Raw genomic sequence first — 23,471 nt, forward strand, 5'->3', positions numbered from 1 at the left:
AAACCGAAACCCATTACCAAGGCAACAACTTTTATTTATCTATTCTACTTATTGCGGTCAGGCAGGAAGTCTCCCTCGTCTTTGTTTCTACCTTCAGATCCATTTATTTTTTTCTCCTTCTGTCTGCTCAGCTGCATGTTTTTCTTATTTTTATCAATCTAATCTTTCCTGAGTTAAACTTGGCTTCTCTCTCTGTACTCAGTGAGCTGTGAACTGCATCTGGACACACAGCACCAGTTATGATAACTTTACTTACAATAATAGTTGTTGACAGTGTTACAGTATATCAGATAAACACTTTTGTGTTTACATCATTCACTCTCATCTCATTAATGCTGCCGTTCTAACGGGTGTCTTTGTTGGCTCACTTTCATACGTGACTATTTTTTTTCCATCTTTCGTCCTTTTCGTATACACATTATCCTCCTCTGCTGCCCTCCCCTCTTCCACACTCATGTCAGCCACACTCACTTGTCCTGAGGTGTGGAAGGTGGCTGAGATCGTTAGGGGAAATGACTCTTGTGCTGCATTCCAGCTCTGATAATAAAACTGCCACAAGGGGGGACAGCGTGATGACTGCAACACTGCAGTGATTAGAGCGAACACGCTCTCTGTCTGACTCATTTGCTGCTCCTTTCAGTTGCTCTGTGTCAGTCGGTTGGTTTTTCCTGCCTTGGTTATATAAGCTTTTTAATGATGCCAAAAGAGAAATATCACTTTCTGAAATATCACAGTAGCTGAAACTTGCATAATTTGACCACTAATACGTCTCACAAAGGCACATCTTTTCAAAGAGCAGGTCAATCATTTCATTTCTTCAAGAACAGAGGCAGCAGCCATTTAGCCTGCTTGTATTATATTCATATTTATGTAACATGTAGTTCAGAGTTTAAATGTGTCATTTCAGGTTGTGTTTACCTGTTATAAATCTAGCTGTGCCTTTCAGATGCACATTAGTTACTAAAGTAGCATGCACACACTAGCAGTGACGTGTTCATCCAAGACTGCGAAACGAACTTTGTTGAGTGTGATGACAGTTAGTCCCTAAGAACCCACAGTCTGGAATGTCCAGAGTGATGGGTGACACGTGCTCGTGTACGGGCCCGCGTACTGGAATTAACCACGCCATCAGGCAGGCATCATGTCAAGCTTTGTTCGCTGTGGCTTAAAACAGCAGCTTTACCACACATACAACATTTATTAAACAATAGTTATTAATATCAGCTGATGTTTTATCAAAACACTTTCAAATTTGCAGTCAGCTTCAAGTTTCTGTTTGTTAAGTCCAGTTACGCACACCTCACCAGTGGCTCACAGTTCTCATACATGTCTGCCACCAACCTCACATACAAAAGTACACACTTTCTTTACTTCAGTAGAAGTACAGATACCTGTGTTTAAAAAAAAACCTCCAGTAAATGTTGAAGTACTGAAGAAACTGAGAGTGAAAAAGTACCAGCTCTGAAATGTACTCATTATTATTATATTCTATAGTCTACATATTATTCAAATCTAAATTCTAATTTTAATGAACGTACTCAGCCTTAATTTGTTATGTAGCACACGTGCAATGAAAGGTAATTTGCCTCCACAACAGTAAAATAAGTACAGTCGGGGATTCAGCAGGTGGGGGGACACTAAGATCTGTGAAGTGCCTCAGAAAGGCCCCTGCAGACGACCACATTAATGAGACGTTCTTTATGGCCTTATCCATTCGCACTGTAAAGCATCAGTGGCAAAAATGTGTTTGTACACTGGTTAAAATGTAACACAACTACTGACAATTTCTAAATGATATATAGTTGAATACCACAGTACTGTGAAATAGAGCATGTAGAATACTTGAAGATAATGGGGTTTTCATTCAACTTTTATGCTGGAAATATGACTTGTACCCCCAAAACAAAAAGATCTGTAGATCGTCCTCTCCAAATATAATAAAGTACTGGAGTTTTCACATGGCATGTCACATGGTAATTATAACTCAGTAAATACTTTGGTTAATCATGCGCCTATTTATCATTTTCAGTTTTCTCAATTTGTAGAATACTTGCTGTGCCATCTCCATTTTTGCAATTTTTAAACACGAACTTCTTATAAAACTAACACAATTAAAAGTCTGAAACATTTCCTGGTCTTTCAGACAGTGAAAATGGATCAGGATTGCAATTTAAAAGAGAGGCATCAAAAAATGTCTAATAATTGTCTAGTGAAATTCTAAAAGAAAACAACAACAAACAAAAAAAACTGTAAAGTCCCATTTATTAACACACACTACTAAAAATATTGATGTTGCAAATCACAGTAACAGTAACTGAATGGTATCGTCATATTTCACACAAATTCAATATTTTAACATTAAATTATTAGTCACAAAAACTAAGAAAATGCGGTTTTGATTCAACTTTCACGTTCCATTGAGCAAATATCACAAGTTGTACCAACCAATCTCCCAAAAAACAAAATATCAGTAAATAATCTAATCTGAGAAAAAAATCTGGAGTTTCCAGATGGTACCAATTTTAAAAGATTTTGTATATAAAAAATGTAGCAATTAAGATTACTAAAAAGAGATAATTTCCTGTGAGTTTTCTTGTGAAGCCAAGCTGCTGAGTCCACATGGTGCGATTGGTGATACGATAAAAGACGTTAACCCTAAACTCCTGATCTGAACACTTAGACCAGATCCAACCCTAACCCTAACGCCACAGCTGCTAGGGGCAAGCAGAGATCAGGCAATCAGGGGAATCAGTATACACTCCTGAGACAGTAACAGCAGGAAGCAAGATGCTAACATGAAATGCCATAACCAAGCGGTATACAGGGACATCTGTGCTGACTACAGTCCCGAGCCCCCCCCCCCCAGGTGGTTGAGAATGATCAAGATCCTGTAGGACTTCCACACACGGATAAACTGGTGATTGCTAACCAACCAGACATAATAGTGGTGGACAAACAGAAAAGGGCTCCACATGTTGAGTGTGAAGGCAACAGTGTTCCCCGTGGTCACTGACCCTACCCCAAACTGGGCAAGTGGCTCCTGCAGATGCAGAGATCTCTGTCCTAGGAACAGCAAAGCTACTGTGCAGGACTCTCGAGCTTGCAGGTTTCTTGGAGAAGACCCAAGTTCGACTGACAAGTGTGGACTTTTATGTTTTTAAATATGTGTGAATATGCTAAATTATTGCATTGTAAACATTACTTGAATCTGCTCCAGTGCTCTAGATCTCAGAATGGTAGCAAAAGAAGGTCTTGAAAATCTCTACGTGCCTGTATGGGAATATGACCCCGAGCAAGGTGAGATTCCTGATGAACAGTCACAATGTTACACAATGCACACTGCTTTCATGGAATATCACTAATCATTTCCCAAATGACTTTAAGTGCACCTATTTATTTTTCTGCCAGGATGAGAGCCAAGGGCATCTATTACTCATTACACAATAACATGCCCAGTTTCACCAAACTTCACAAAGAGCTAAAGTTTGGGCAAATGCAGAAGCTTCATAAAGATCTGGGAAAGAGAAAAAACAAAACAACAGTGTGAACATTACTATGAAATCATGATAATAAATCATTTTTACAAACTTTAATATCGTGTGCACTTTCCTGAATGCTGTACAGTCCTGTGTTTTACGTCTGCGTCTCTAAACCTGAACTCTAAAAGAGACACAAGCATACTTGATTTTAATTTCTAGTAATGTGATATTTTATTTGCTAAAACTTTGTAATGAAAACATCATGTAAACAGTGGCTGCCTGAGGTAATGCTATCTGGGTTAGTTACATGTAGGCAGCGTCTCAAAGTAGGAAGTGGGAGTGGCTGAAATGGAGACAATGTAAAAATAATCACACAGCTCCAGGAATGACGGAGGCGCCACACAAGTCGAGCAGAACAGTCCTGTTTGCACTGGAGTAAATGAAATACTACATACACAATCCTGTCATCAGGGGCTGTGTCACTGAAGCTCATCACACAATTGTCTGATAATTTTGATGCAGCATCAACTGAAACATGAAGCCCTAACAGGCTTAAACAAGCAGCAACCATTTGTCTGTGTGTTTCATGTATGCACTCACAGACATACTGTAAATCTGAATATTAGACTTAATGGCGCATGTTTATGATTGAAACAAGGAGAGTTATATACATTTATACAGCGATGACGGTTCCAGGGATTCCAAGGGAGGTTCCGGGGCAGGGATACACGCTCCTCTTCCTACAGTCCGTGACAAGAAACACACTCACACTCATCCAGGTTGGGTCCAAGGGAAACAGGCAAAGGTCCAGGAAGATCTGTACATGGAGACAGAGACAGCCAAGAACCAGGAAACACAAGGAGGTACGCTAGAGACAGCCGGGGCTACACTTACAAAGGTAAGTACAACAATCCAGTGAGGAACCACGATCCACTGAGGTCTCGACTAATGTCTGGGTCAGTCAGCAGTGATGAGCAGCAGGTGAACAGTGCGTGGGTGTGGGGAACAGTAGGAAACTGGGGCCCCGATGCCGCCCTGGTGGAGTAGGTGACAAACAGCACACCAGAGCAAGCAATGGAGGACCATGAGAGTTAGTGAGTGTGACCAGATTGTTGTGTTGTCTTCTTTTCTTTGTATGTTGTAACCAGTCCATTAGGAACTGTTGGAGTCCTGGAAGCCGGAGGTAATGCCATCAATATCTGTCAGCACGCAATAGGAGGTCAGCAGTAGGGTGTGTGTGTGTGTGTGTGGGTTTAGAGGTTTAATGACATTGTAAAAAGCTCTTTTTCTCATTTTTGTCAAATCTGTGTCTTACATGCAAATGTAACAGATTCTGAGTGTGTTTTGTTGCCTTGAGGAAACACTAAATGGAAAGAAGGAGCTCTGTGTACGACTGTTATATGGGGCTTTATAAAACACACTGTGTATAATTCTTTTGTTTTCTTTCATCTTTTTATATTTTCCACATATGAATGTATTTCCACTGTACGTGTAGTAAGACACTCAAATGCAAATTGTCTTGTTCTTTGGCTATTTCCAGAGCGAGCTGACTGAGCCAGCTTCTGATTTGGTTTCTCCTCCAATGCTACTGGTATACAACCATTTTTTGCTACTTCCACCTTCGTAACATTTATAGACTTTGCCCTTTTCCTGCTCTGGTCACCTCTCACTTGGATTACTGTAATGTCATTCTCTCTGGTTTCCCAACAAACTCCGTAATGAGGTCTAAATGGGACACTACTGACCATATTACACTATTCCCATCCAGCTTCACTGGCTCCCAATTCCTCAGATTTTTCAATAAAAGATTCTGCTTCTTACTTTCAAAGTCCTTAATGATTTGGCACCTCCCTATCAGTCAGACCACCTTCACCCTTACACCTCTTGACATGCTTTATGCTCAGCATCATCCTGAGTGCTCCTGGCTTCAAACGAAACATCATGGCGACACCTTCATCAGTTCGATGATTTTACAAAGTTCAAGTCACAACTCAGAATCCATCTCCTTTCTGCAGCATGTCAGCTATAACCATCCTGTTTTACGATTGGATTATTTCTGGATTTGAAATCTCTTTTATTAATATTATTATAGTGATGCACGATTTTGTGCTTCCTTTAATCTGAAACACCGTGCTTTGAAAATTCAAAAGGTTCAATGGGTCTATCGATTACTTAATAATAAGCTGAAATGGTATGCTAATAATCTTTATAAAAGATTTAATTTAAATATAGCTTCTAATAAAGTTCTCTCTCTCTACAGGTGAAAAGAAAAAAGATAACAATAATAATGAAATCTGTTAACTGATAGAAATCCAGAGTTAATTAGAGGCCACGATAAAGTTTCCAGCAGCTGCTACAGTGAAGCATTTTAATAACTCAATAAAGTAAATCTACAACACCAATCTATATAGAGGCCTGGTGTAGTTAAAACAGACTGTCAGGGAAATATTTAAACTGCATGTAACTCCTGATTTTTTATGTGAACAGTAAGAAAGACCGGTAGTGACAAAAAGTACTTCCTTGCTGTATTTAGGCCATTTGTGTTAAAAATAACATGAACTAATGCTAAATATATGCACTCCCACTCCTGTTGTGTGAAAATAGCCTTATCTGTGCAAAGGTTGCACTAGAGAGGTCACATTTACAACATGTGTATGCTAGTCTTTCCAGAGCCAGAGGGAAGGGGAAGGTATGAGGTGTCATGTGCATCTGGGATCAGTTTAGGACAGAAATATACAAGGATTGTTCACTGAAGGTTAGAACAGAATTTGCTATAATTTCAGAAAGGTGGGCCTACTGACAATGAATTACAGTTAGTCTTTAGGTTTTTTTTAAAGCAGACTAACAAAGTGCATGTGTACGGAGCTACCAGGAAGTCAGCAGGAGGCTTCCTTACACATACTGCAAAGACTGCAGCATCTGAGTCCCTCAGAGAAGAGGGGCATAAAGATGATGTATATTTGATCAAGTTGACATATTTGAGCTGCCATTTTGTCATCTGATATTGACTCATAAATGAATCCATGAATAGCCACAGTGAGCCAGGTATCACAGCTCGCTAACTGAGGACACATGGCCTCCACATGCATTTAGATTTTGCATGTTCTTTCTTTTATTGTCATGCTTAACTTATATGCACATCTTGAAAAAGAAAACATGGTTCATAGTAGGTGGGTTGTTCCTTTGTTTAGGATTGATGCTAACGTGGCATCGATTGCACACCAGGAACAACCCCCGAGACCTGCAGCTCTGAGAATGCTCTGATATTGCTGTCTGCCATCACAATTAGGGGCAGCTGTTTCTCAGGAGGTAGAGCAGCTTGGAAGGTTGGTGGTTCAATCCCCAGCTGTTCCAATCTGCATGTTGAAATGTCCTTGGGCAAGATACCAAATCCTCCATCAGTGTGAGTTTGATGGTTAGAAAGTGCTTGTATTATAAGAGTGTCTGAATGGGAAAATGTGGCTTATAGGCCAAGAATAAAGAATAAAGGTTTTTGACCATATAAAGTAAGAACAAGTCCACAGTGTGGTCATTTGTCCTGCTTTCAACACATCAGCTCAGAGCTGACTGACTTTCTCCAAAAATTGATTCTGTTCATCTGGACGTAGCGTTTTGTGGGAGAAACGTTTCGTCACTCATCCAGGTGACTTCTTCAGAACAGAATCAACTTTTGGAGATTTTTCCTGGATGATTGAGAATGCATCAAGAAGCTGACTGACTTGCTTCGTAATATAGAAGGGTACAGGTCCATTGTAATTAAATTAATTTAAATTACCTCCTGATTTATACACACACACACACACACACACACACACACACACATATATATATATATATATATACATATCCCAGTTTTGGGTGTTCAGGAAATAGCTAATGATATTTTAAAGCAAAAGTATTAGGTTAAAGTTACCTTGCATCTATAAAAACTATGACCATTGAAAAAACTTTCATCAGTGTTAATGTCGAAAATAGGTCAGTTCCTCTTTTGAATTTATTGTACAATAAAAACGTTTTTTATAGCTCATGCATAAACAGAAATTGTAAAACAGTTTAGATTAGCTCGACCAAATCCTGCTGAGAGTGGCAACACTCTGTTGCTGTACCCTTGTTGGTGCTGTATCCTGCAACTGCAAAACTAAATGGTTCAAGTCTCACTCCAAACTTGTCACTGATGATCATTTGGCAAAGGCCCCTTGATGCCATACTTCAGTGCACTGGGTAACTGTTCAAGATAATGTGTTTAATTAACAGGGTAACTTAATAGTCCCTTCATGCAGAAAACTGTAGCTAAATGTGTAATGTGCTAAAACATCACTATGGTAACAAAAGAGAAGACAGGAGAAGTTTACCTTGAAATCTAACCAAAACTTTACAAGATGTTTTCACTTGAAAATTAATCAGTAATCATTCATGAGAAGCTGGGGTGTCATACACAATGATGGTGCATAGCATTGCAGCGGATTCTTAAGTTCCCGGTGGAAGTTTTCAAAGGTATGATATACAGAAAGATTGACCTCACTGAGATAAGGGAGTTTAACCATAAAATCCCTAGAGCACACCCTGGTACAGCAGCCAGGAGGCAATAGGAAGCTTATGCAACGGAGAGATCAGGAAGTTGGCTTGATAGCCATTCCAAAAGCTAACAGACTGATCCTGTCTCTTTTTCTGGTCCACTCACTGGACAACAAGGTGGACAAGGTTTGGGGTTTTCAGGAAGTTGAAGAACTGTGCTGTACTTTGACTTTTGGGAACCTTGCTAAACAGCAGCAGATTCAACCATTCAGATCGATGGCATGCCACGATCTGGCAGGGAAATATCCAGGATGAGAACTCTTTGTGTACATAAACAAAAGTTGGTACAAATCTTGGTTTTGATAAACAGTCACGGTGTCGAGGTCCTGAGAATATTTGACTGTCAAAGCCGGCCACACTGTCTTGCAAGTTTACAGTAGTGTTTTTCACGATTGTTTACATCTAATAGTAGTTAAAGAAGAAGTACAGACAGGTTTATTATGAAATGCTCCAGTAAAAGCTCCACTGGGTTTTGTTGTGCTGCTGCTGCTCTGAGGGTTACTGTTCTTCATGGGTCTAAACAACTAAATGAAACATAAATGTTGTTCATTTATGCTGTTTAAGCTGTTGGAGGTGCTGAGTGAAATCCCGGACGCCTCTCTGTCACAGGCAACAGTACCTACCATAATCACCCTCATTTATATCATTATAGGGTCTTGACCATACAACATACAGCTCCTCGAGGCAGCTGTTATTGTGATTTAGTGCTATATAAGTAACACTTAAAACAGAAATGAATTTATTCTGATTGAATTCCCAAAAATGACTGAATGACTAAATGAATGAGGGCCTCCACCCTCATGGTCACTAAGTGCTTCGAACGGCTGGTTATAGCCCTGATAAAGGACATCGATGTCACTGTGGATCCACACCAGTATACCTACAGGAAAAACCATTCCACAGACGATGCCATGTCATCAGTAGTTCCTGCATGTTTCACAAACCTGAAAAGTAAGGACTTGTATATATGCCTGCTCTTTCTTTCTTCGATCTAATTTCTTCCATCAAAATTCACAACATTTACTCCTCTCCCATCATCTTCAGCACTAGATCTCCCCATGGTGGACTGCAGCAGCTTTTAATATTTTTTAATATCTTTCTGAGGGCCTTACATATAACTACAACACTTCCTCCCTGGTGCTGATGCACACCCGATGGTTGGCTGTCCTCCTTTGGCATGGTGGCTACTATGTGGTAGAGAAGATAAGATAAGATAAGATGACCTTTATTAGTCCCACACGTGGGAAATTTGTTTTGTCACAGCAGGAAGTGGACAGTGCAAAAGTTATGAAGGACAATTAGAATAAAATAAAATAAGAATAAATACAGTACACAACTGTACAGAATAGAATAAAAATAGAATACTATATACAGTAAATAAATAAAGAAGAAGGCTAAGTTGAGAGTGGTGAAAGCGGCATGAAGGATGTTGGCAGCAGCCTTTTGAGGACCTTACATACAGTGGCGTGTCTAGAACATTTTTGTTGGGGGTGCCCGGTAGGGGCACAGATTTGGAGAAGGGTGGCAGATAATGTTAAAAAAAAATTCTACCAACCGTTAACCATAATTTAGAGCTGGGCAATATAAGATTTTTTCATATCACGATATGTTTTTTTCATTTCAGGCGATAACGATATATATCACGATATAAGCCAAATAACTATATTTGTAAGATTTAAATGTGCCGTTGCTCACAAGTAAAATGTGAAATAATCAGCAGCTTGTTTTGAATTAAATATTTATTTCCCATAATAAGTTCAACAGGGTAGATGTACTTAAGGAACATGAGACTTTTTCAGATAAATAGGCAAATATTGCAAACTACACAAAAGGCAGCCGCTAAAGCGTTTAAGTTTCAAAATAGAACAAACAAAACAGACTAAATTGTCAATTCTACTTAGAAACAAAATATTAATTCTAAAAATAAATCTTAGTTCGTTTTACAGAAGAACAGACAAAATTGACTAACTTTTGTCAATATCAAATAAACTGAGAACTAAAAGGAAATTCTCAATCTCTCCTTGTTGTATAGCTTAGCTTTTCAAACAGTTTTAACAGTGACTTTAGTCTGACAAAAGCCGAATGACGAATTAGCGCTTTCAGTCAGAGATTGAGCATGCACCGGTTTATTGTATTTCCAGACTTGCTTTCGGCACAATTTACAGTGCGCGCTACTCTGTTTTTTGTCAGACTTGAAATAGCCGAAATACCTTCACACTACGGAACTTTTATGGCCCTTCCGTTCGACAATCTCTCCGGCATTGGAACCATCATCTGTTTTCTCTTCGGTAACCTTCGCTCACGCTCTCGGTTGATTTTTCTCTAGTCGGCACACTTATTTCCTCCATTACCCGGGCGGCACGGCGGCTAGCTGCTTCCCAAACAAATACACATGTGCGGCTTGGCACTTGTGCTGTACGTAACAAGTCACGTGACGTGACGCTGCGGCTGTGATTGGTTCGGCTCTGCGCTACTTAATTTGGATTGGCTGATTTCTTTTTTTTTTTAAGAGAGCAAGAGAGAGTTATCGTTCTATCGCCCAGCTCTACCATAATTCAATAACCCTATAAACCTAATAACCGAATGCGCTTTTAACTCTTATTAAAATGAGATTTTAACCACTACGGTGCAAAGTTTTTAGATACTGCGTTGATAAAGTACAAGAGATACAATCAGTACTTTGTCGGTGTTTATTCAGCATTCAAGGACAGCAATATTTGCATAGTATTTTTACTGACATATAGTGCACATATGTTTTGGGCAAAAACATTTTTGAATATTAAAATACGAAAATCTTTAACATACAATTGGCAAATTAGCCAATGCCAATGCAAAACTTTATCTGCCTATTAAAAAAAGAAGATAATCTTCTTACAAACTGGTGTTTGATTTTGAAACAGGAAAAAGTGGGGAAACAAATGAAAAGACTAACATTTGAATGAAACCTGAAAGCAAGTAAATACTTTCTATGCTGCTTTATGGTAAACTTTGGTAATATTGATGTATAAAGAACAACACTGGCTGATGATGAAATACAGTCAGCTGGCATGGTGACACTGCCAGTATTAGCCTGCAGGGCTGGACTGGGACAAAAAAATCAGGCATTTTGACTAGAGACCGGCCCCCCAGGTATTAAAGCCATAAAGCCTTTGAATGAAAACAAACGCTGTTGTGACAGTGTTATGTATGATTTGTATACATTTTACGTCAGATAAAAACTTTGTTCGCAAGATTCAGATAATTATTTAATAAAAGCTAGATATTTTAAATGAGAATAAGAAAGAAAAGTATTTCTTTGTCCCCCCCTCTCCCTGTTAATGCCCTACCTGGCCCCCTGGCAACACTTTGCTAGACTCGCCCCTGCACAGTTACCAGCTGTCAGCTACTTAGTAAAGGATCCTGGTGTTATTTGTCTCTCAGAAACAGTTCATAACTTCAACTCATTCATGTCACCTAAAAGGTAAACCTGTTTCTCCATCACCTGTTCAGCTCTGATGATTCAGTAAGGACATCTCCTGGTTTCATCTTCATGTTTCCCTCTCACCACATATCCAAACCGACATCATGACCAGCAGCTTTTACAGCTGTGGCTCCAGCAAACATCAGCTGATACTAGAAATTAATATTAAATAAATTCTAACAACAGCTGATCAAGCTTAAACGTGCTGCTGTTATTTACATCCGCTGGTTTCCTCTTTCTGGCGCAAAGTGGGCGATAAACAAACAAGAGAGAAAAGCCGATCAGCTGATCATTGATCAGTTTCATGATTGAAGTAGCAACAGGAGAGGGAGGGGAGAGAATGAGAGGAGAAGAGGCAGCTGTGCAGCGTAACGACAGAATAACTCCAGCTTTGTGTCTTTTTTTCATTATAGCTAAAGTCCGGGACAAACTGCGTCTCTTCTCAGCTCAACACGAAACATGTAATATTTTCTCTGAATGAGGGTCTATTCCATTTTTTAAGGAGCCGTTGGAAACTCCACTAATTAACCTTATGAATAAAATAAAGTTCACTATCAGTAACATCATAGCACCCACCCAGCTGTATAAAAACTCCGTCATGCTAGCTAGTACGCAGTACGAGTTATTGTAACTGACTGTAAAAAGTCAGCACAACAAAAATAAACTCCACCTAAACTTGGTTTATATCTGACCCAGATAGACTGCAGGTCATAACTTCTTACCTGAAGTTCAGTTCACCTGACACTCGGACCGGCGGCCGCCTCGGGTCTCTCCTCCTCCTGCCTCCCCTTTCTCTCATCCACCTGCTGGCCTCTGTGGAAGCTCCGCCACAGCCACCACCAAACAACTGAGTTATTTTTACACATCGGCCTGCATCTGGCCAATCCACCACCTCTCATTGTTCATGCCGCTACAAAAAAACCGGTATGCCCGATGGCCAGTCCAGCTATGTTAACCTGTTAATCTTTCAGCGAAAAATTGTTTTCTGCGGTGCTTTCTTTCGTGCTTGGCTCTCCTTCCTTTGCTAACATGATGCTCATAGTGCAGACGCCGATGCTGCATTCACTTACACTCGGATATCTGAGCTTCACTGTGAAAACATAATCGTACATTTGATATTTCATTGAATTTTATTGTTTTAGCTTCGGGGTGGCACCTAGGGTGGCCAGTCTGGTTGGGGCGGGGGAGGGAGGCTGGACACGTCACTGCTTACATATACAGCAGCGTCCTGTATTTTAAAGACACTCCTCACCCAGTAGATACACCTGTCCCCTCCCATCAGGTAGGAGGCTGTAAAGCAGGGGTGGGCAATCTCAGTCCACGAGGGCCGGTGTCCCTGCAGGTTTTAGATCTCACCTTGGGTCAACACACCTGAATCACATGATTAGTTCGTTACCAGGCCTCTGGAGAACTTCAGGACATGTTGAGGAGCTAATTTAGCCATTTAAATCAGCTGTGTTGGTTCGAGGACACATCTAAAACCTGCAGGGACACGGGCCCTCGTGGACTGAGATTGCTCACCCCTGCTGTAAAGAATCAGGTGCAAAACTCTGATTTTTAGAGGCTTTAGAGGAAATGTTTACCCAGCTTCTGGAATACTGCCAGGGCGTAGTTAATGCTAAAGACTCATACAGGAGGCATTTACAACCTGTTCCCAACATTTCCCAACATGGAATGTTTGGCACAAGCTGTGAGCCAACCTCTGTAATGAACTGTTTGGTAAATTCTTGAGCTAAAATGCCTAGTGACTGTAAGTCTAGCCAACACATCCCCAGAGACAGGGCTAGAGCCCCCAGTTAGCTCTGGCCCTCTGGAGAATCTAAAGCAAGAACAGCCACAGTCCCTGTCCCAAGTTAAGCTCGTTGGGTTCTCTGCTAAGCCACCCCAAGCCAGAGGTGCGTCTCCTTGGCCTTCGCCATTGTAGGCTGCCATCGAAGCCACTTGAGGGTCTCCCTCACCATCATCAGCCGCTGGCCTCCACAGTTACTCCATCTCTGTTGATGCCCACTCAGCGAACCTCCAGAGTTTCTCCATCTCAGCTATTGACCTCCTGGCAGACCCCGTGAACTATGTTGCCAGCAGTCCCTGCCTCTGAATCAAGCCAGTGTTCAAGCTGACTCCCTGATCTGCGCTGCCTTCTCTGTTTAGCTCCATGCACCAGGCCCCTGGACTATATTTGTTGTTTTATTTGAGCTCAGAGACTCTTTTTGTTCTGATTTTATTCCCAATGCACCCCCAAACCATCAGAGATGCAACCCTTTGAACTGAGCACTGATAACAAGATGGTCCTCTTTTCTGTGGTCTGGAGCATGCAGCATCCATGTTTTCCAGAAAAATTTTAGAATTGTCTGACCACACAACTCTTTTCTTCTTTGCCTATTTCTATTTTAAATGAGCTTTGGCCCAAAGAAGACAGCAGCATATATGGTACGCATGCATGAACCATCAGTTGCTCCTGCTTTTTTCTCCATACTTAAACTTTTCTTTCTCTTTTACTCTTACTTTACTTTTTCTCTTTTACGTAATTCCCTCGGGGACTAATGAAGTATTATGATTCTGATTCAGTGTGTCTGGATCATTCTTCTTCTTTGCATCATACACTATATTATTATTTTTTACAAAGACTTGTGAAACAGTGGGTTACTTTCAGCAGGTCCAAACTTCGCTTCAGGTCCCAAAGTCAAACTAACACTGAGAGTTACAAACTGTCTACAAACTTTCATCTTTAAGAAAATGATCAGTGTGGCTGCTCTACCAGGTGTAACAATTAAGTTTAACATCCAGGCATCCATGAAAACAGAATTTATGAAGTAACTGTGCAACAATTTAATTCAATTCATCCAATTATGAATTCTCCTACTACTTAATATTCCATAGTCAGCTGTTAGTGGTATTATAACAATGCTGAAGTGAAGTCAGCCTTGAATTGAATACAGATCTGTTGCCAGTTGAACTAATAACTTGCTAAATTTTCCCGTAGTGGTTTCTTTTTTAGGACTACTTACTTTTCCACTAGTTTGTTCCCTCTCATTCAAATGAGCTAATGTTTTTCATGAGAGTTATATTGTCTCAGTTTAAACATTTGGTATGTTTTCTGTGTTAGACAATGTGAATAAAAGTGAATAAAATACAGGTTTGTGAGATGTGCAAATCATTGCATTCTGTTTTATTTACATTTTACACTCTCCCAACATTTTTGGAATTGGGAATGCAGATGTTATTAAAAATGTGTTAGCATAGCTACTGTATATAGTTTATACATATATCAGAATCAGAATACTTTATTGATCCCTAGGGGAAATTATGTTGGTTACAGTGCTCCAGTACAAACAGTAACAAAAACAGACAATTCAAGAAGTTAGAAATAGCACAATATATACAATATATACATACATATAAGTCACTTACTGATAAATATCTGAATAAGAAAGAAAGAAAGAAAGAAAGAAAGAAAGAAAGAAGAGCATGTGCAGAAAGGGTGTAGCTATTGCAGTGTTTACAGTCTGTTAGATGGAGGAGTTGTACAGGGACGTGGCCACAGGCAGGAATGGTTTCCTGTGTCGTTCAGTGGTGCTTTTTGTTAATCTCAGTCTCTCACTGAACGTGTTCCTGTGACTGACCAGCATGTCATGGAGTGGGTGGGAGGTGTTATCCAACATTGTCTTTATCTTGGACAACATCTGCCTCTCTGACACCACCTTAAGAGAGTCCAGCTCCATCCCCACAACATTACTGGCCTTGCAGATCAGTTTATTGAGTCTGTTAGCATCAGCAACCTTCAATCTACTCCCCCAGCATGCAACAGCATAGAGGATTGCACTGGCCAAGACAGAGCAACTGTAACAGGCCACATGCTGGTTGGCGCATGTGCACTGATATAATAGGAATTTTGGGCTTTTATATTTTTATCCATCCATTGTTAAGTTCTTAGACACTTATTGGCAACATGATAGACAACAGGCATTGACTTCCTCTTCTCTTAAACTAAAACTGACAAATTACAGTTGTACCAGCTGTTTCTTTCATACTTTTATTGGCCATTTTCTCATTTTAAACATAGATTTTGTTTTTAAATAATTAGATTCATGTTATGGGTATAACTCAGTTTAAAGTTTCTTTTTATGGAAAAGTGCAAAGGAGCTAGAGCTTCACTGGCACTTGGTTTTCATATATGCTTGAGAAATGAATGATCACTGTTCTGGTTCCAGCTAAAGACACAAATCCCCTGTAGGGTTGTGTCAGGAAGGGCATCTGATGCAATATCAAAATGTGCAAACCTACCTGCCGTTAATGTGAGTTATAAGCTTTGATTCATGCCCTATTATCCTGCATTGTCTTATCTAACATTGCAGTTCTCTGAGCCACCAAGGTCACACGCTCTCTTCTTAGAAAGTGCACCACAATGAATTTACAGTGAATTCTTGTTAGGGTCTTTGTGTTGCAATATAAAACAACTGCTGTTTTGAATTGGTGATACATAAATAAAACTTGAATAGAATTAAATTGACCGTGATGACGTAAAAAGGAAGAAAGGAAAGCACGATGCATAAAAGTCGACACAGCCAAAGTCCTGTTATTTCTACACTCAGTTTCATATGTTGCTGCTTTTCTCACAACTAAGAAATGGCTTTATTACAGAAACATAATTACCCTGCGGGGGGGTTGCAAGTCAAAAATAGACACAAGCTGGTAATATTTGAAACATTCAGTGTCTACCAACAAGTTAACGAGTTAACTGAAGCTGGCTTATTGTTTATGGAAGTGAATTTTGATGGCTATTTTTGGAATGGTTGTGAATGATTAGCAGTAGGTGGAAATGTCTAAGCCGTGGGCTGGAAGAAGGTCAGAAAGAAACTACAGAGTCATAAGAAAAGAAAACAGAAAAAAAAAACAGACGTTTGTCAGCAGTCAGTTTCTTTAATATCTTGGTATACTTTGTGGATTTCTTGATGAACAGAAATAAATACATTTAGTAAGTGCAAAAAATGTCCTCATGCATAATGATCTGCAAATGCAATACAAACAAAGGCATTGTGTCTTAATTAATCCACTTCTTAAACCAAACCTGTATCCTTGATTTGGACTGGGCACTATTGAGGTCTTCTAACAGTAATTCAGCTCAATTCAATTCGGTTTTATCTGCATACACTGAATCACAACAAGAGTTCATTCAAGGAGCTTTTTACATTTTACAGTCATTCAGAGAAAACAATCCCCCTATGAGAAACCACTTTGCAACAGTGGGAAGGAAAAACTCCCTTCTTAACACGAAGAAACTTCCAGCAGAACCCGGCGCAGGGGCAGCCAGCTGAGGGTGAGGGGAGGGAGACAGTATAAAAGAGAGCCAGAGATTAATAATAACTAATGGTTAAATGCTGAATAGTGTATAAACACATAGTGAATTAAAAAAGATGAGTCATGAAGAAACGTAACACTGACATCTAGTTACAGTACTGCAAAAAAGCTCCTTTGGTTTATATTATGCTATGAAAATAGAAGGCAGATGCAATGACTGATAGAAATATGTGCAATCATACATGGAAATGCAGTTATACAAGTCGAAAGCAGAGATTGCTTGAAAGTCATCTTTATTCTTCAACACAGTCTGACCTTTATCCAACATTTCTTTAAATGGCTTTCATGCTGCCCCACACCATGAAAGTGCCCCCACTGTTTTTTACAAATGGCTGTAGACGCTCACTGTTGTACCTCTTTTGTGACCTCGTACATACATTTTGACAACTTGGATTCCTCACCTTGTAGGACCCGTTGCTACTGATTTTAAGTCCAGTTTATTTTAAATATTGTTTTCAGCAAACATTGTAAAACACTTTCACATTGTAATGTTTCTATGTATGAAACAACTAAAATGAAACATCTTATTACTCCATTCATTCAGCCATGTTTCAATGGGAAAGCAGGCTCATGTGGGGTTGAGGAGCTGCTTAAAGCACACAGCTGAGAGTTGTTTTCAGCAGTGCTTTGGCAATAAGCTAAATGATGACAGGAAGCTCAGAGGATCATCCATGACTGACTGTCTTTCAGTCACATCCTGTATCAGGTGCTGCGTTTCTTACTTACAACACAGCTTTGGACACTGAGAATAGAATAGAATAGAATAGAATAGAATAGAATAGAATAGAATAGTCCCAGCCACTGTGCAAAATGAAACTGTGGGTGGTCCACACCAACCCTGCATGGTGTAAAAATATAAGTAGTAGGACAGCACAAACACATCAGAGGACAGGCAGCAAAGTGCTTGAAAGTAGTGCAAAGGACTTAGTCTGAGTAGTGTGTGTGTGTGTGTGTGTGTGTGTGTGTGTGTGTGTGTGTGTGTGTGTGTGTGTGTGTGTGTGTGTGTGTGTGTGTGATGGGTGGGCAGAGGGCAGCCAATATTTTTTTGGGCGGTGTTAATGACCCTCGGTACAGCCTTCCTGTTCTCAGTAATGGCCCCTGTGTACCAAACACCAGCAGCAGGAGAGCATGCTCTCCACAGAGGAGCGGGCGAAGGCCAGCAGCAGCTCCTGGTCCAGGTTATTCTTCCTTAGGTCACGGAGGAAGTGCAGCTGCTGCTGGGCCTTCCTTATCAGGGCACTTGCATTGTGGTTCCAGGTGAGCTCAGCAGATGTGGGTGGGGGTCACTATTGGGATTCTGATCTGCTACGATGGGTCACTGGAGTCATACAACTTCTTTATCTCAATAAATCGCATTCAGTTCTTTCAAGTGATCTCCTCTTATTGAAATTCTTTCACTAGACCCACAAAGAATTCCTTAACCTAGTTTCAACAGTTCCTTCCTACAATTTCATAGCTCACATCCATCCATGCTATATGTGCTATATAAATGTAAAATGTAATCTTTAGAAGGAGACATGTGCATTAATATTATTATGGTATGTGCACACATCAGTTAAACATGGGCTAGTTGGCTGCATGCCTGTTGTCCACAAGAGTCCATAGTCTGGGTGAACATACTGTAGAGGCCTCGTGGACAACAGGCTTGTTGACCTGCTTGCTGTCTTTCACTGGTCAAAGACCACGTCTACCTGTTCTCTTTACATCATGCTAAGTTAGAGGTGTTTATATTTAATCATAAATGTGTAACTGTTGCTTTTTAAGAAAGAAAGAACTACTTACAACCGAGTGCTTTTTTTGTTCTATTATTTTTTTTAAATTGTATTATTTTTGGTGTTTGTCTGAAATCACAGTGATTTTTGATTAGTATTTATCCAGCAACCTCTAAAATATCCTGTTCATGTACCTAACCTGATGTTGACGGTTGTTTCAGTTTTGCTCTATAAAGCTGCAAACTTGGATATTTAATCATGCACAACATGAAGGTCAAATTTTCTTTCTTATGACTCTATTAGCTTTAGTGTGTGTGTATAAAGAAACACAAAAAGCTAAGAGATTGAGAAAAGATATTTAACCATGATGTTTCATCATGTTTCTTCATCAAGCGTCTGCTAGTAATGAATCATACCCCATTGAGTGGCAGTGCCCAGTGACAGCACGTCATTACTGGGCGGGTCATACAGTCTACGGGTGCTTAAACACATGATTGCAACAGCAGCCAGTTTGAACCTTGTCCATACATGTAAGACTAAAAAAATCTGAAAAGGAAAATGAGAATAAAATTAATTGTAGAAGCTGCCCGTCAAATTAGAATATATATAGTGAACACTGAAAAACACTAAAAAAACATTGCTTCCATTAACGTCTGTGCAATAAAATGTCCACTGAAAGAAGAGTTGTACGAGTTGAACAATGACATAAAACATATTGTCAGTTTTGTACAGTAGCTTAGCCATTTGACTGATATTAACCTGACTGAGCTTCCACTGCTGAAAATGGGCCAAGAGGCAGAAAAACCCTCCAATAATCAACAACTAAAGAAAGAACTAAAAATGGCTGGACAAAGTTTCTCAGCACAGCATTAAAAAATTGCATTTTATCTTTTATCATGTAACTATTGCATATAAGCCCCAAAATTAAAGCACAGTGGTTCATACAATATGTTTGTTTAGTTTCTTAGATGCTGAGAATGATGTTGGTGAAAAAACAAAGGCTCTAAATGCACGTCTTCTGTCTGACAGCATCACATCTGGCACATGTAGTATCTTTCTCTGTGTAACAAATTAGAAAAGTGCAAATTTCTTCCATAAAAACCATGTGAATTGTTCACTGCTGCCTGCGCCAATTTCATATGATAGCCCTCCAGCTGAGAACCTGGTGAAATGCCAATTAGCCTCCATCCACCTCCACACGGTGTGCTCAGCTTCATAGGGTCCAGGGCTAATCGCTCATCATTTACCCCTGGTACATGTCTGCAGGGAGGTGAGCTAGGGGCAGCGGTATGTGCACATGTGGCTCATCACTTCAGAACACATTAGTTTGACTGGGCTTAGCCAAACCTTAACCAAACTTTATTCTAATCTGGAGTTGATTTTATCTTGCATTTAAAAGTGCTTTAATACAAGTATTTTTCATACGCCACCTTAATTACCTAATACAGTTAAATGTCATTTACATCACTTCAAAAATGCAAAATGTTCAACACAAAATTTCGACTTGATAACCCACAATCAGGTCTGAGGGATTAGCACTGGTCTGGTACTAAAAAAAACCCCAACAAACAAAACCTGACATTTTGAGTTATTATGTTGAAAATTTAAAATAATAAACCAGTACTTGTACCTGTGCTGTAAACATACTAACATCTATATTTGTGCCAATTCTATGTTTGGAATTCAGGTAGGTCTCGTGATATAATTACGACTATGGCTCAGAAATAAAAATGAATGAGCTCAATTACTTGAAGAGTCACTAATATGGTATTTCCAAACCAACTAATCACCATGTACTGTACTTACAGGGCTGATAAAGTTAAGAAGTGATTGTAGGGGTCAGCTATCCAAATGCCAACTTCCAAAATCCTTTCTCATTTGTTCTTGAGTAATTACACATTTATAGCAAAGTGTGTTGCTGCGTATTGTCACAAAGTTACGGCAGTGAAAGCCAGATGTGATGTTCCATGTTGTGAGTAATTGAACTCTAAAATGAGGCTCTGACACTGAGCAGCAGAGAGAGCTTCAGAGGAGTTTGAACGCCTACAGCAGTCAGGTTAGACTCTACTCCCACGTGTGGGAACATTAGTCACACCTCGTTAATTTCCCCAGCACTGATGACGGAATCAGGTCGCGTATAAAAGCTGCACCTGTCCACCGTTGGACAGCCAGTGGAGCAGAGACGGACTGAGTGCGCGTGCGTCAGCTGGTCCTCACAGAAAAGAGCAAGAAAAACAAAAGAAAATGAGTTTGACTGTCTCTGTTTGCGGCGTGTCTCTGCTGTTACTGCTTCATTTCGTAGGAGCCAAACCCGTTTCTGACCTCCAGGTGAGTTTACCTGAGCTTTCAGTTGGTGCAAATGTCTCCTTTTATAATGATGAGTTATTTATTGCTGAATCTTTGCGGGTTAGTTTCTTAGCACTGTGCAGAAATGGCAACTTTATTCTAAAAGCATCTTTATTTCATTTCTCCTCAGAGTTTCAAGCAGCTTTTAGAAGAGGAGATCAACGCCTCACCGTTACTCCCCGCAGACGAGACTGAGGTGGAGGGGAAAGACCTGCACACGGGCAAGTCGGTGTTCGGAGCACCAGAGGAACAGCCATGGGACTCCTCTGACCCTAGTAACTCCGCACTGGTGGCTAAACAGAACCTCCTTTCCCGCATCTTCAAAGATCTCGTGAGGACCTCCAAGCGCTCGTGGAGCCGGTATAAGAAGGGTGGGATGAGGAGCTGTTTCGGGGTCCGATTAGAGAGGATCGGTTCCTTCAGTGGGCTGGGATGCTAAAGGTAAGAAGCAGAAACTTTCCGTTTAACGCTATTTGGAATAGTTGCAAGACAGAAAAAAAGACAAACATAGTTTCAATGTCTTTCTTTTCATTCTGAGTAACAGAAACAATTTGCGCCATTAAATGTTACATTTTATGAATAAATGCAGTTAAAATATTGTCTTGATGCAGAGGTATTTTGCGTTCATGTATAACTTGATATGATTTGTTAATATGAATATAAATCGATGGTAGAAGCAGTATTAAGGTCCCTATGTGGAAGATTTAAGTCACATCATATTCTATTTATTTATTTTTAATAAATTATCATTATACATATAATTAATCAGATCAGATTTCGTATGTCATTGTGTGAGAACAACTGGGCATTTCTAGCAGGTGAGGGTGGCTCTTCACTGGGACTAATAACGTGTTGTTCTGTCAGCAGGCGGGGACCTTCAGCGCATCAGTGTGAAACGCAACCAAGAGCCGAGCTCCCCTCACACCACAAGGTTTTGACTGACACTTTAAAGGGCGGTTGATTCAGACTCTGCTGTACATGGTTCATATTTAAAACTGTGATTTCCTTTTTCAAATGTGAGCTGTTAAATTATTATAAATGTATTTATTATTTATTTTTTGCTGTTGTATAAGAGTTGCATTGTAATAGAATGTACTGTAGTAAAACAGTTATTTTGCATAATTGCTGAGTGTTGCATTCAATTCTTTCCTGACACAATTTAAAGCAGCTCCAGACTTTCCCAGGAAATATTTTAATGAGATATATACACGTGAAATAAAGGTGTTTGTGATATGGGGAGCCGGTACCTGAAGGATTTGTTTGGTTTGTTTCATTTGATCATGTGATCACCTGATAGGAAACAACATCACTTCTGCTGATTGTATTGCTTCCATTAGGAGCAATATAGACCTTTTTTTTTAAATGCCTATATTTCTTAAAATATAATGAATATATTTTTTTAAAAATTTCCGTGAATGCACTCTGACTCTCACCCCATGACAGCTGAGCTTGGAGCCATCCCACCCTGAACTGGTTAGCAGGAGATGGATGGATGAAAATAAAAAGCTGCTGGGTTAGGTTTCAGAAGCAGTCCATAGTCAAAGCTCTCATATTTGAGTATTTGAGGTACAAGATATAAATCACAGCTTTCAGAGATACTGCATATGAAACATTTGGTTCCACATGTTCTTGACTGTCCTTGCCAGTAGACCAAAATGAAAAAACAAGCAAACAATTAATGTTAAAAATGACAAAATGAATCAAACTGAATTTCACCAAATTTCTACAACTTTGTTGTAATTTCTCAACCCCTCTCAGAACAAAAAAGAAACCAATAACAATTCTCAAATGATGAGCAAAAGTACAAAAATGAAGTATTTTTTAAAATATACTTTTTGGCTTTATTAGACAGAAACAGTGAAGGCTGACAGGAAAGTGAAGGAGAGAATGGAAGACATGCGGCAAAAGACCGCAGGTCCAAACCCGGGCCGCCTGCTCTCACCCATGCTGCATATGGTCATCTGCTCATCCAACTGAGCTAAACTGGCGCCCAAAAATAGACGCATTTTTTTTTTTTTTGTGTTAGCCTAGTTAGCATATAAGTAGTAGTATAAAAGCAAAAGAAAGTAAGTAAAGGTCAGAATCTTGTTAATTCATGTATGATGTCAGTGATTACTTCACAGATAAATGTGCTCTGTCACTGCACTGTTTCTGTGCTGTTTGGATGAAAGCAGAATGTAAAATATATTAGCCTGACATCAGCCTTATTTATCTTGTTTTAGATATTGTCTAATAGCTTTACTGCATGAAACTTCATTGTGTTTCGTCTGATACATTATATAATTTTATATGAATCATATAATATTCTGCTGTACAGTAATAAGTAACTATATCTTACAAAAAGAAGAAAAGAAGTGCTTCATAACTGATGGCTAATCCTGCGGGTGGGCAGGTAGAAGTACAGAAACAGTAAGACTGGCTAAATATGTGGGGTCAGTCAGTTGGGATTAAATACCAGCCCCTCGGTCAACGAACATCTAAAAGTTGGAACTGAATAGTTTTTTATTGACCACTCAAAGGGTTACAACCAAATGTAAACAATAA

General features: G+C 39.7%; 1 protein-coding gene across 2 annotated transcripts; it reads left to right on the forward strand.

Moving 5' to 3' along the window:
- The first annotated feature begins 20,697 nt into the window (after positions 1-20,697).
- nppal (natriuretic peptide A-like) lies at positions 20,698-21,921 on the forward strand. 2 transcript variants are annotated; one of them, XM_063464918.1, is made up of 3 exons: positions 20,698-20,909; positions 21,058-21,368; positions 21,792-21,921. In XM_063464918.1, the coding sequence occupies exons 1-2, from the start codon at positions 20,826-20,828 to the stop codon at positions 21,364-21,366; spliced, it is 393 nt and encodes a 130-aa protein (XP_063320988.1). In that variant the 5' UTR covers positions 20,698-20,825; the 3' UTR covers positions 21,367-21,368; positions 21,792-21,921. The 2 variants fall into 2 exon arrangements, with proteins under 2 accessions (XP_063320988.1, XP_063320987.1); XM_063464917.1 differs by having other exon boundaries at positions 21,795-21,921.
- Positions 21,922-23,471: the final 1,550 nt, after the last annotated feature.

This window comes from Pelmatolapia mariae, linkage group LG20 (assembly GCF_036321145.2).
Source record: "Pelmatolapia mariae isolate MD_Pm_ZW linkage group LG20, Pm_UMD_F_2, whole genome shotgun sequence".
Lineage (NCBI taxonomy): Eukaryota > Metazoa > Chordata > Actinopteri > Cichliformes > Cichlidae > Pelmatolapia > Pelmatolapia mariae.